At 41.2% G+C, this 13,277-nt stretch overlaps 1 protein-coding gene across 2 annotated transcripts in view; it reads left to right on the top strand.

Moving 5' to 3' along the window:
• SYTL2 (synaptotagmin like 2) overlaps positions 1-13,277 on the top strand; it is a 62,275-nt gene that overhangs the window by 13,799 nt on the left and 35,199 nt on the right. For both annotated transcript variants that reach the window (XM_076328403.1, XM_076328402.1), the window contains exon 2: positions 2,492-2,928. In XM_076328403.1, coding sequence (XP_076184518.1) covers positions 2,828-2,928 — 101 coding nt within the window. In that variant the 5' untranslated portion in view covers positions 2,492-2,827. The remainder of the gene's footprint in view (positions 1-2,491; positions 2,929-13,277) is intronic.

Here is a 13,277-nt window from a genome sequence, read left to right as displayed (position 1 = left end):
GCATGATTTTAGTGCTCATTAGATCAATGCGATGTCAGCATCCTGTCTGCCAGACGGCAGTGTCAGACTCCAAGGGCCTAAGGCAGACACGCGCATACGTAATGGGTAGATTTAGACTAGATATAAGGAAGAAATTTTTTACGCTGAGGGTGATGAAACACTGGCACAGGTTGCCCAGAGAGGTGGTGGATGCCCCATCCCTGGAAACATTCAAGGTCAGGTTGGACGGGGCTCTGAGCAACCTCCTCTAGTTGAAGATGTCCCTGCCCACGGCAGGGGGGTTGGACTAGATGACCTTTAGAGGTCCCTTCCAACCCAAACTATTCTATGATGATTCTAAAGGGTTGTGATGGTAGCTGCCTAATAAAGAGACTTGTCCAATAACTACATCTGCTTCTCTTCTGTCTCTCACCAGGTTTGTCTCTAGGGATGCTTCTGAGGCTTACATCAAATTCAAGCTATTTATTTCTTTTTCTCTGGCTTCATTACATCCATGTAGTACATTGTAGTACATCCATGTGGTACACCATTACATTAGTGCTGTAACCCTGAGGCACTAAGAGACTCTACTCTAGATACAGCTGACTCCCCGTGTGCACACCCCCCACCCCCCTTTATTCCTCTGAGGGTTTTTTGAAGAGGCGGCTTTTGTCTTTGACAGTTGGGATTGCCTTGTAAGTGAATAGTCCTCTGGAACCATGGCCTATAAAACAGAAGCAAAACAGTATTTTAAATTACTGCTTGTAAATGCAGTTTGGTTTGGATAAAGCAGTGAGGTTCATGTTACCACATAACTTCTAATTCCACATACTCAAGATGGTTAAGTAGAAATTATTTCACATTTATTCTGTATGTTCTGTAGGACAGTGATTGGGCCTACATGGGATCATATTCCTGTCATAATTATACACTATTAGTGGTAAAATGTTGTGAGTAAAAGTCACATTTTTATCTTGTAAATTAAGCTGTATTGCAGCCTATGGTGACCATAGATACCCTGACTTTCCTTCCCAAAGCAGGGGCTGGTACAAAGGAAAGGGAAATGACTCAAATGGTTCCCTTCCTCTTGACCTCAAGGTAACTAGTCAGAACGACGTAGCAGTTCTGACTCCATCCAGCAGCTAACAGCAGCTTCTAGAAAGTTTAAGAGGTTTACTGTAAGAAACTTGACTTTGCCAACCTGGTACCTGACCTTTCAGTGGGGAATGTTGTGTGTTTTGGGGGAAAGAGTATTTTGGTCAAAAGTCTGTCATAGAATTCCCATTTGAGGGGATTCTGAGGAAATAATCTTTTAAACCTGTTGCTTTTAGTTCTGAGTAGCATGCAAGAAGTTTTTATGAGCGATACACATTTTTGTGACAAATAGAAGACAAAATCCTGCAGAAAGAGGCATCACACCAATTTGAGAACATGCTCCCTAAGTCTTGAACTGGAGCATATAAATTCCTCTAACACATTCCCAGCCTCCTCCCATCTCACTGCCGCAACATATTACATTTGGCAGGGTTCTGACAGCTTCCTCAGGGGTTTTCCTCCAGGGCTTGTGATGACTGCTGCCTTTCTGATCTCCTGAAAGGGGTCTTTGAAGACTTGGAGTGGGAAGACAGGGGTGGAGGGCAAGGCACAAAGTTTGGTAGGAGTGGAGTAGGGTCCAAAAGTTGGACAATGGCTTGTCCTAATGGGATGGTTCTTTTGTTCTGTTTGGTTGGTGACTTGCCAAAAATGGTGTCCTAGAAATGTGCTAATGATAAGTAAACCAGCATGGCAAGTTTGTGAGTTGTAGCCCAAGTGGTTGGGTTTTTTTCCTTTAAGTCTTCTGTTCCTGGAGTTCAGGCAATCTTTCTTTAAATAAACAAAATCCAAATTCTAGCCCTTGTGAAGAGAGTTCGTGGACATGATCCACATCTACGCTGGCAGAAGGTGAACACTGCGGATGCATGTTGGGCTGCCTCACTCTGTCGACTGCTTTGCTGTGAATCAGGGCTGCAAGCAGCAGTGGATTTTTCTTCCGAGATGCCTGGCTCTTGTCTATCTGTGTATGATAGCCATAGACACAGATTTCCTGTGTGCTCTTGAATATAATGTCAATACTTGTGACTACATGTTTTTTGGGTTTGTTTTTTTTTTTTTTACTTTAAATGAATGTGATAAGTGTTCTTGATCCCCCCTCCCCCTTCTCCCTTCCCTCTTCTCCAAATTGTTCTGCTGACTTAAAGGACAATTTAAAATGCACTTACCTTAAAATGTATCATTTGAATGACACTTGATTCTGTGTTTTAGGGTGTGAGTTGTCATATTGGAAAGGAATATATTTTCATGGCCACCTTGTTCAAGCGGCCTGTAAAACAGGTTTGACTTGAAGTGACCATTTGAACTTCACAAAGTAGTTTAATCACACTGAAAAACTTGTTTCTTTTAATTAAAAATGCATACACAATCTACTTCCCTGATCCCTGATATTACAGCTTGTTCTTCCTTGTCTCTTTTTTAGGGGATGTTTTGTTTGTTCTTAAAGACTGGATATGCTAGGTCAATGAACTGTTACTCCAGGAAGCAGAGCTGAGAGGACAAGCTGAGAAGACATCATTACAATGGCAAGCAGGAATGCAACACTTCCCCAAAAGTCTCTCATCTAGGGAAGCATGCACATACTCTACTGCAAGAAAGCAACATTTGGGGCTCTTTAAACCACTGACTATAACCTGGTCCAGCTTTCTCAGTGCCTGCTGAAAAAGACTTTTCTTCTATACCTTTAAAGTGGACTACAAGACTATCCTCAGCAGGATTTAAGATCCTCCTGGACACTTTGCCATCCCCTACACACAAGATGATTGACCTAAGCTTCCTAACAGAGGAGGAACAGGAGGCAATAATGAAGGTGCTGCAACGGGATGCAGAGCTTAAAAGAGCTGAAGAAGAGAGAGTCAGGTAAGGGATTTAGCACCCTGGGTTGTCCTGGGAAGACCTACACTGTTCATATACTGAGTTACTCAGAGCATATGAGTAGATAAAAACAGTTGTTGCTGAGGGGCCCATATTCCACAGTATATGTGGTCTGGAGATTTTTACTCTGGACTAGATTTAGCATAGTCTCTGGATGAAATGCCTCTACCACACATATGATTCGTTACTGGCCAAAAGACTAACACTTGATTTGGACCCTTACGATTCCCTAAGGGGCCAAACACACCTGGTATGCATCTAGCTTGGTATGCATCTGGCTTGATATGCATCTGGCTTGGCTTCCTCAGAAAAGGATTCAGTTTGCAAGTATCAAAACCTCTGCAAACTGAACTAATGCGTAATAAGTGGGGGGATTTGATTCAAAAGGAGCACTAGCAACCCAAACAAATGAGAGAGGCAGTATGGATGCGGTCAGCAATATGTCTGAGTGATGAAGTTATACCTCAAATATGTGGAGCATTGGAGCAGTCCAGAGGACTATGCTCCATTGCCAAGAGAAGTCCTTGCAATCTGTGGCTAAAGCAGAAAATTGCTCCCTGTTTTCTTTGTGGTGTCACAGACAGAGCAATGTGTTGTTATCTGGAGTGTTTTGTGTGCTGGGAGGTTTTCCTAGAGCTACTATTAGGGTAACTGCCACGAATAGAGATGTATGTATGGAAAGCAGCATTGCCCAGATGACTTAACATTGAGAAAGCCATCCACACAGGTACAAACAGCAGTTGAATAGTGGTTTCAGTTAATACAGATAGCTATCGGCTCAAGAATGAGGATTTTAGTAGTCAGGCTTTTTTTCAGTGTGAAGGAAAGTATCCATTACAGGTACACAAAATGGCAAGTGGCTGAATAATGAGAAAAGGAGCCTCAGATGCTGAAAGGTCAGAGTGCTGTAACACAATAGATGTTTACAGGTCTCTGCTAAGGCAGGATTTTCTCTCATTGATTCAGTAATCTTCTCAAGGATGCTTTCTCATTGTGATGTTCCTCACAAAGACAAGTATTTCTTATTTAAATGTTTTGAAATTATTCCAACCATGATGCATTCGTGATGCTTTTCTTCTGCTGAAAATTTTTTTTTTGACAAATGCCCTCTGTGTAGGCATACTCTACCCTGCAAATGAAACAGCAGCCTGCCACTTGCCCCAAGAGCAGTGTTAATTTTGCTGAGCATGCTTGTGCAGCCTTGAGGTCATTTGGCAGCATGTGGTCAGCGTGTTGTTGAGTTATTCCTCTTGCGCTTTTCAGTGTAAGAGCAATAAAGGGCAAACCAGTAATTTCTGGTTAAAAAGCGTTCTCCTCTCAAGGCATTTGCTTCGCTGAAGACTGAAGGTAGTAAAATCATTACAGGCAATGTTCCCAATTTTTTTCCCCACTATCTTACTACAACCCAAGGAGGAGATGTTTTCACCACGTAGTTTTGTTTCCTGCTTCAAAAAGCAGAAAACTGACTTTGCTGTATCAGAATGGGCATTTTCTTTTCTTTACTGTAGGTAGAAAAATACTGGCTTTAGTTGTGGAATGGTACAACAGTGCCAGGTCTGAAAGTGCTCAGGGAAAGTAATTGTAGACGTGAGTTTGAAAACAGTATCTGGGGAAAGGAACCCTTCCTGGAACAGAAAATCAAAAAAGCCACTCAGTAGTGGTCTCAGTAGGGGCTGTCGACAAGTATTTTTGTCTGTATAAATTCACATATGTTATTTGTAATTCTAGTTCAAGAGGGTGTGGTGGAAAATGCAAGGGACTGCAGGTTGTAGCAGCCTGTAATCAGCATGTTTGTTTCTACAATAAAATGTCTCCTCTGGTTTCTGAATATTATAACTTCTGAGAAGCTGGAAGCTTACATCTGAAACTGATTTTTCTGCATAGATGTGGCACATGGAGCTTGCTTTTTATATATTATATATTAAAACACTACCTGAATCATATGTCCAGCCAAGGAGATATAATATTTTAGTTTGAATTCTACAGCCTTGCACACCTGGAAGATTCCAAGAGCTGGGATCGAATGTCATCATACAAACATCACACTCTTGAACAAAGTGTTGTTTGTATGTGTATATAATGGAAGTCTTTTAATGTGATCTTTTTCCCTCTAGAAGAAATTCTGAGGTTTGAAGGGTGTTCTAATAACCTGTGCCATGTTCCTGGAGCGTGGACAAACTGGTAACATGACAGAATCCTCTTTGAGCAACTTCCTAGTGGAATTTTACAAATCACATGATGAAGTCCCTTCTCTGCTAACAGCTCCTAATATTGCTTATCTGTAGTAAAACTGTACTGATTAGACTGGCCACGCAGCCTCCTTAGGCAGTCTGCTTTAATTCTTGGTTTGAGTGCTATAATAGGTGTTTGCCCCGTCCTGCGGCTCCTCTTGTGTTGGTCTGAATCGGGCTGATAGTTTTAGGAACAGCATGGTTTTGGGAACAGCATGCCTGCTTCCTCCTTGATCTCTGCTGAGGTCTGTCCCAAAGGAAAGGGGATATTGATGGTTTCTTCTCATGAGCAAAAGGGTGATGAAGAAATCTCAGATGACAAGGGGGTGTGATGCAAGGAAATCAAAAGACATTGCATCCTTCTTTATTCCTAGGGCAAGAAAATGCCTCTCTTTGCTTCATTACCCCAGGAGCTGCTGCCAGCCCCTGAATGGCAGCGTTGCTGAGGAGGGGAAAAACAGCATAAAATGGAAGAGCCAAGTGACAGCTTGTCAAGACTAGAAACTGGTTTTCATCATATTGCTGATTTATTTATTTTTTTGTTGTTGTCCTTATTCCTGTCCAGGAATCTCTGATATACCCTGCTCCAGCTGGGTTTTGGGTATTGAACAAATGAGTGGGTGAAGCACATAACTGAATTTCCTGGCAGTAGCTTCAGCGTAGCCCCTAACTCTTTTTACAGTTCTGTAGTTCAGAATTAACACAGTTTTGGGTCCTTTCTGGAGGCAGTAACATGGAACAGAAATATATCTGAAGCTTTGGATTGTGGTTGGGTGACTCTCCTGTGGTGGAGTGGCTGGTCCCCGGCACCGGCATGTCTGAGGCAGAAAGCTGTTGTGGTCGCCTTTACGACAGGGTTCCCTGCTGTGGCTATTGGCCCTTCCCAGCAGAACCTCCTGGCAATGCTGTTGTGGGCTGTGCTTGGGATTGTCTGCTCATTGTGTAAAGTGAAGGAGGCTAGTGATAGGGGAATTCTGATGTGGAGTTGTTTGTGTGGTGGGTGGTGACCGCTGTGTGCCAAAACCCTTTAATACATACATTGGTGTGGCATTGCAAAAAAAGAGAAAGCTTCAGGGGTTTGATTCTGGTGGGTGCTACACACACTTAACCTTTCTCATAATGTTCAGTGGGAGTGTGTGGCTGTTGAAACCCTAGTGTAAATGTTTTTTTGATTCTGGTCAGCTTCAACAGATACGCTCATCAGTCACTTTTCAAGGCAGTTTTCCTTACATTGTAGACTGTCCAAAGGAAGGCTTTTTTGTGGGTATTGGGGTGAGCTGAATATTGGCATTGAGGGAACCAGACTTACCACTGTAGTGTGAAAATGACATTAAATGACTATCACCAGAATACATTCTTAAAATCTTCATAAAATACTTTTCTGTTAGATGTAACAGTTTTGAGGGTGCACTTAGCAGAGGCAAGGTTCTTGGTGAAGATGGTTTTGAACATGGGTGCCAGTTCAAGTTTAAAGGGCTGATTGAAGATAGAGTTTAGAGATGCTGCCTTAGAAGTGCTGTCAAAACTAACCTCGTTTCTGAAAAGAATTACCTGTTTTTCCTATTCTGCCTCCAGGGTATTTCTTCCAAATGTTCTAAAAATTTTCAGAATGTGTCCTCAGTATCCACTCAAATGGTTGTGGCAGCCTGGTAGTGTCTGCATAGTTAGGTAACTAGGCACCAATTATAACTTCATAATTTTGAAGTATCACACTTTCTCATTGCCGTACAAGACCTAGGGACTCTTTCTAAAGCTAAATCTCTGCAAAAAAGTTCACTTTACCAGTTCTCCACCCCTTTTTCTTATAAACTCCTTAATATGTATCATTTGCACTACTTCATGTTAAAAATTTGGGCATCTGTAAATGAATGGAAAAATAACACATGGAAGAGGCGTGGCCTACAGGCAAGGCAAGATCACAGTATGTTTGAATGTGCTCTGCACTCTGTCCTGACCAGTAAACAGAATGGCACTTCGTGTCTAATTGAGGTCTCTTAGACTGGCCATCATCCCTTCTGATCCACGCTGAATTTTTCTGAGAGCTTGCTTGGGCTCTGGATCAGGGATGCCACAAATAACAGTAACTTTCTCTAAATCTAGTGCTAAGGATATATTAAGATCCTGTCAGAGTATCCCTTCTAGCAACATGATTCTGAGGTTCTTCGCAGGGTACTGATGTTATCCTTAAGCCTCGGTGGATTCAAATTAGTCTAGTAATAAGCAAGTGTGACTTATAAGAAAATAAAGCCTACAATTCTTGTGGAGCTGATTTTAAAAACACATTAAAAAACCCTAAACCCGCTTTGTGGCACATTTAATTCTTGTATTTTTAGGTCATGTTTGTGTCAACAAGGAGCTTGCTTACGATGTGAACAAAGCTTTTTAATCTGAAATTAACTCTACCCTTCGTGATAAATCTCCATAGGTTGATTTATTGTAAGAGACTAAGAATTAGGTGGCTTGAACTCTTTCACTGAAAATTCAAACTGACATATCTTAGTATCTCCTCTTGTCAAACAGAGAATCTGCGCTCACACTGCTCAGACATATTATAGGAGAAATAGGAATTAATTGTTATTAATTGAAACTCATGCTTTTTTTATAACTAGTTCTGAAATCATATACCCGTGTCTAGTGGTCGTACCAGGGACTTCTGATTAACTTTTAATGGGCTTACTTGTTAGTAAGTGTAACGTGCTGATGGTCAAAGTGTATACATGAGAGTGTGTGCTTGGAGATTGCCTTCAGCCAAATCAGGGACATCCTGTAAGCTCTTTCCTTGTGCCCCTAGTTGACTGATTTCTTTCTAGCTGGGCAGATCTGCTGAAGGAGAAAGAGCTCCATCACACTGTGAACAACCTGGAGTACTCCCCCAAAGGAGCTTGAGGATAAGACTACACTTGCCTGCTGCCCATGCCTGCCTGCCTTTGCTTGGCTTTGTGTAGTGGTTGCATGAGATGAAAGCAGTTCAGAGGCATTTCCCATTGCCAAAGACAGAGGGGATCCAGCACATCAATTCAGCAACAACCTTTTTTCAAATAAATGATACTTGGTCTGTATTTTTTCCTTTTTTTTAGCTTTAGCAGTTTAAAAATGTCGTGGTTTTTTTTTTTTAAATGCTTGGTTTAATGTGGTAATGGGGCAAGATTTCTGAGACAGTTTGCAATAATCAAAGTATCAAGTGGCATTCACAGTTGTTGATTTCTTGGGAGTGTAAGTACCTAAATACACCCAGATGAGAACATTCCTCTTTGGGCTGTAAGGTACACCTGTCCAGGTGGAAAAGGATAGGCTCATGCCTTCTGGATTAATTTGCCCTTAGGGATATCACTTAGCACCAAATGTGACTTTCCAAATACAGTGACTGTTCAGGAAATAGAGCAATTTTATTCCCTAGCAAAATGTGCATGCCATTATTTATCCTTTTTAAACAAAGCCAACTGACATAAGAATGACTGTGGGTTTGGTGGGTAGGTTGGTTGTTGCTCTCCAGAGATATATTTAAAAAAAAAAACAAACCACAAAACAAACCCACCCTATTCTGAGCAAACTCCTTTTTTGTCTAAGTCTCCATTTGTCACTGGACAGACAAAAAAATAAGGGGTATATATCCTCCAGAAAGCTGTTCTGCATCCTCTATGATTTCTGCCAGGTTCATCAGACCAAAGTAACACTGAACTACTTTGGTCCCAGCCCACCTTGTGAAGAGCCAGTAAGAAAAGTAGGACTGTTTTCATCTTAATTTGGTGAGATAACTGGGGTTAAGGAAGAGACTCTGCTTACTGGTCCTGGTAACAGACATGGCATTGAACTGTACTGGGAACTGGGCTGATACCTTTTCTTCCCAGTATCCATTGCTACCTTGTCTACTAGTAGCAGATGGATTGACTGGATGGTGCTTGTTTGGAATAGCTACTGAAGCAGGGTGGATGGAGCTTATTTTGTATGGTAGAAGAGTGTGCTTAAGGGAAAAAGTAGATACTAATAAGGCTTCTTAACCTCTAAATTGAGTACTCCCTCAATAAGTATGGTTTTCCCTACAGTACAAAAACTGTCTTGGTAAGATCTCTATCACATGTTTGTGCCTGGGACTGTGTTGTATTACTGAGTGCCAAACTGAAGCCTTTGTCTTCAGAGTAGATTAGTCTTGATTTGTAGCTTGCCTGAAATCCTAAAATGCAACATATTCTTTAGCTCAGCATCAATTTCCTGGAGATGCCCTTGCTGGTAGTGCGAAGAAAGCTATGATGCAGGCTCTTCTACTCACTTACAGTTGCTTGGATGTGTCCTGTGGCTTATCATTTGATCAGGGCTGTTTTTATGCTTTATATGCCTACTTTTAAAGCCTATAAAGTACTGGGAACACTGTGTTTGAGCAGAACCTGTGAGCGAATGCAGATACTTTCTAGCAACCTCTCCTCCTCAGATTCAGGTTGTCTTGTACTGCTGTCCAGGCTGACTCTAATACCAAAGGTGTATTGTCACAGGATAGCTGTTCCTTCATTGTGAAGGATTTGTTGTTTGATTGTCTTTTTTCCATGGCAGGTTTACTTGGGTTGTGTATGAAGAGGCGGGGGAGGCCATTGGGGAGCCTCTATGCAAATCCTTTAAAACAAGCAGACAAACTAAACAGTGGCAGGCTGTTATAGAAATGAAACAAGTGGAAGCTAATAGCAACTGTGAAGGCTGACAGACCTTGAAAGACTCCTACCTTCTGTACTCTGTGACCTCAACAGTCTTGCTACAGATTTCCTGAATGGAATAAAGTTAAGCTTCTATATAGTAAGAAGTGCCTAAACAAATTTACATATTCTGTGTGTCTGCCTAGGGAGTATCTAATTACATGATTCATAACATATTACTTGTAAAATGAAGCTTACTTCAAACTTGATAGTGCAACTACTAATAGGAGAATAAGTCTGAGTGCTAACTGCAGGTGATGTAGTAGAAAAGCATATAAAAATGAAGGACTCCATTTTCAGTGCAGAATGTATTTTAATGAAATAATGTTTAAATGAGGTTTAAATGAAATACGGGGAAAACATACCAGTCTGCCCCACATGTGGCCATCTTCTTGGAGAGAAATGATGTATAGCAGGGTTAATCTGGTCAGTATGTTTCACAGACACTTGCTCAGCACAGCAGTTGGGATCATAGTTTTGTTTCCAGATTCTGGTGGAGACTATATTTCAATGGGGAACAGAGCTGCCTGCTTTCCTTTCTTCCTCTCCAAAATCAATTGACTTTTCTCACACCTACGAGCATGTAACTCATTCATTCCAATGCTCCAGGCCTGGATGTGTCTGTCTTCCCTTCTGACTTCAGAATAAATGTCAGTTTGTCTTGTTAGTCATCAAGACTTTTGCTGACTACAGCCTAGTTAGTTAGTTCTCCAAGGATCCAAAAGCAAGATGCTAGCTGAGATTAATTCATCAGGGTATTGTTAGTAGACCTAACACACCCAGACTACTGAATAGGCATAAAATGGAAGAACATACATGACTACAAACAGAACTACACTGCCTTTTTCTCATGTCTCCACGTACTTCTACCTACCTAAAACCTCACTATCCAAAGAGACACCAAAGGCAAGAATTAGAGGTGTTGCTGATGAGGTATCATGATGACAAGGATGGGGAAAGGTTGCATAACCCCATTGGTTTGCTTTATTCTTCCTAGTATAGCCCTCAACCAGTTTAAAATTATATTGCTTAAACTAATCAAATGGTAACTGATTTTTTTTTTTTTGGAAAGTCATATGTGTGCAGCTACCATGCAAAAGGAATGACCCATATTCCCAACTCAGGACTGCCCATTATATATGTTTTGGGTGTAGTTCTCTAACAAATGCCAGAACAGACTTTTTTCCTACACCTTATCTAGATCTGTGCAGACTAAAGAGGCATGCTCATGCAAAGTGGAATGTTTAAACATTCCTTACAAGCCAAACTCCTTTTGTCTTGTAAATCTTTTATGGCTGTTTTCTACTCTCAAAGAAGGAAAGAAAGAAAAAAAAAAATCTAATCAGCAAGTCTCACACTTATAATGCCTGGTCTAATACCTTTTTACTCCTGTTCTTGCATGAGTGATACTACAAAATGTTTATCTTGTCTGTATTCAGAAGGTGACCCAGAACCTAAATCCTTTGTCATCTTTTTGTTGGTTTGAGGTTTGTGTTATGCTTGCAGCAAATAGAAGTGAGGATAAATTCCTCAAAAGTCTCTCTCCTTCCACCTTCTCTACTCACTTCCTATTTCATTTGCAGGAGGGAGGTTTTGTAAGTGAATTTGTAGGCAAGATGGTGGTATCAGGTTTTAAAAAGCCTTTATTTTGCCACCAGTCACTGGGGTGTTTTTCATATGTTCAGAATAGGGGGTGTGAGATGCTAATGAATCTGTCTCTTTGACCCAAACATAGACCCTGATTTAAAAGCTTCTTAGTTTGTCACAAGAAGTCCCAGAATGTGCTGGCACCACACAGACTCCCCTGTCTGAAAAGCTCAGTTTAAGCTGTCGATTGAGGAATAAGGCAATAAAAGAAGTGATTAAGGAGTCAATTGCAAATTCTGTGGTGGTTTGTAATATGGGCTATGAATAAGGTGAGTATAGGGGAAGGAATTAAGAGACACTGAGGAAGTGTAGCTGAACAGTTGCTAGATACTGTTGTTTCAGAAAAGGAAACAGAAGTCATCACTTTGCCCTAACATGCAACGAGCTATTACACTAGCCTACAAAGCATAAGATAAACCATTCTGGACTTGCCGATAGAAAGGTTGACAGGGACTGATTATATCAGAGCAGATTTCCTGCCTTACAGTGGTACCATGTGGTTTAGCCTGCTATCAGATGTTCCGGAGGTGGGGAGAGACAAAGCTATTAATATACGTGTAGATTTTCTGTTTGCCTGCAAAGTGCCTGACAGCTGCTTTGTATGCCCATTCAATGTAATTCTGCACGTACTTAATGCCCTAGTGGGATGAAAAATTTGTCATCTTGCCATCAAAAATGTTTCATCTAGGCATAGTGGAAAAATCATATTAAGTAGTGGGGGAACTCAGGCTTATTTTAGAGTTAATTCCTTTTAAAAATATACCTTCATTTTGTTGAGTTTAATGTTCCTGTAGAAGAAAGAGGAACTAGCTTTATTATAACTTGAGGCTGTTTCACTCTGAAAACTGCAACATAGGCTAACTGGCATTTTAACAGACCACTGAGGGACTCCAGAATACATGCTTACATAATATGTAAAGCCGTTACTGCATTTTCTCCTAATTACAAACTTGGCAACTGAGCCTGCAATCTGAATCTTAATCTGGATGCCTACTAGTTCTTTGGTCATTACGTTATTTTCCTCTTGGTGACAACTTGGTTAGCCTTTCTGTTGACTGGGGAGCTGGCACAGAATCAACTGTTGGCTTCTAATCCTGTTGTGGTGTGCTGAGGTGTACGCAACAGTGGAAAACCATGGCTGCAGTCTGATTTCTCCACAATTCCTTTCAAGGTAAACCACAATCTAAATCTAATGCCTAGCAGTGAAACAAGCCCACACAGTGCCAGCAGTTTGATATTACTGCTAAGGCCTGCTCGTAGCAGAGCTTGAGAATTCAAGTAGCATTGTAAAAATTCCCATTTGTAACCTCAGCGGCTGTTTTTGCAACAAGTCTATGATGTGTTGGTGAACGCAGGCTTCTTAAAAGCTTTTTTCCCTGCCAAGACCTAGAACTAATTGTCTTTCTGATAATAGAAATCTGCTTCTTTATTTGTGGCCGGGGAGTGCCTGGGAATAGCTCTAATATTTATGTTGCCCTTAGTTCCTCAAAAGATGGGACTGAGAGGCTAAACACTTATCTTGAAGAGACAAGTAAGCCAAGCTAACAAAGGTCGAGTGCTATCAAGTTGAGAAGAGAAGGCAAAAGAAGTAGTTTGTAAGTCAGCTGCTGTGAGCTTCTGTCACTTCTTGCCATACAAGCCCTATCAGCCAGATGGGTCACTTGTAAAGGAAGTACTGGGTAAATTGAGATCATGTTTATACCTTTGTTAACATATCTCCCAAAGTCTAGAAGGCCTGTTGAGCTGGTGGAGTTAAGGTACGCTAACTTCCATA

The sequence above is a fragment of the Aptenodytes patagonicus genome, chromosome 1 (genome assembly GCF_965638725.1).
Source record: "Aptenodytes patagonicus chromosome 1, bAptPat1.pri.cur, whole genome shotgun sequence".
NCBI lineage: Eukaryota > Metazoa > Chordata > Aves > Sphenisciformes > Spheniscidae > Aptenodytes > Aptenodytes patagonicus.
Note: the sequence above shows the minus strand (reverse complement) of the source record. Positions and strands in the feature narration are given on the sequence as shown.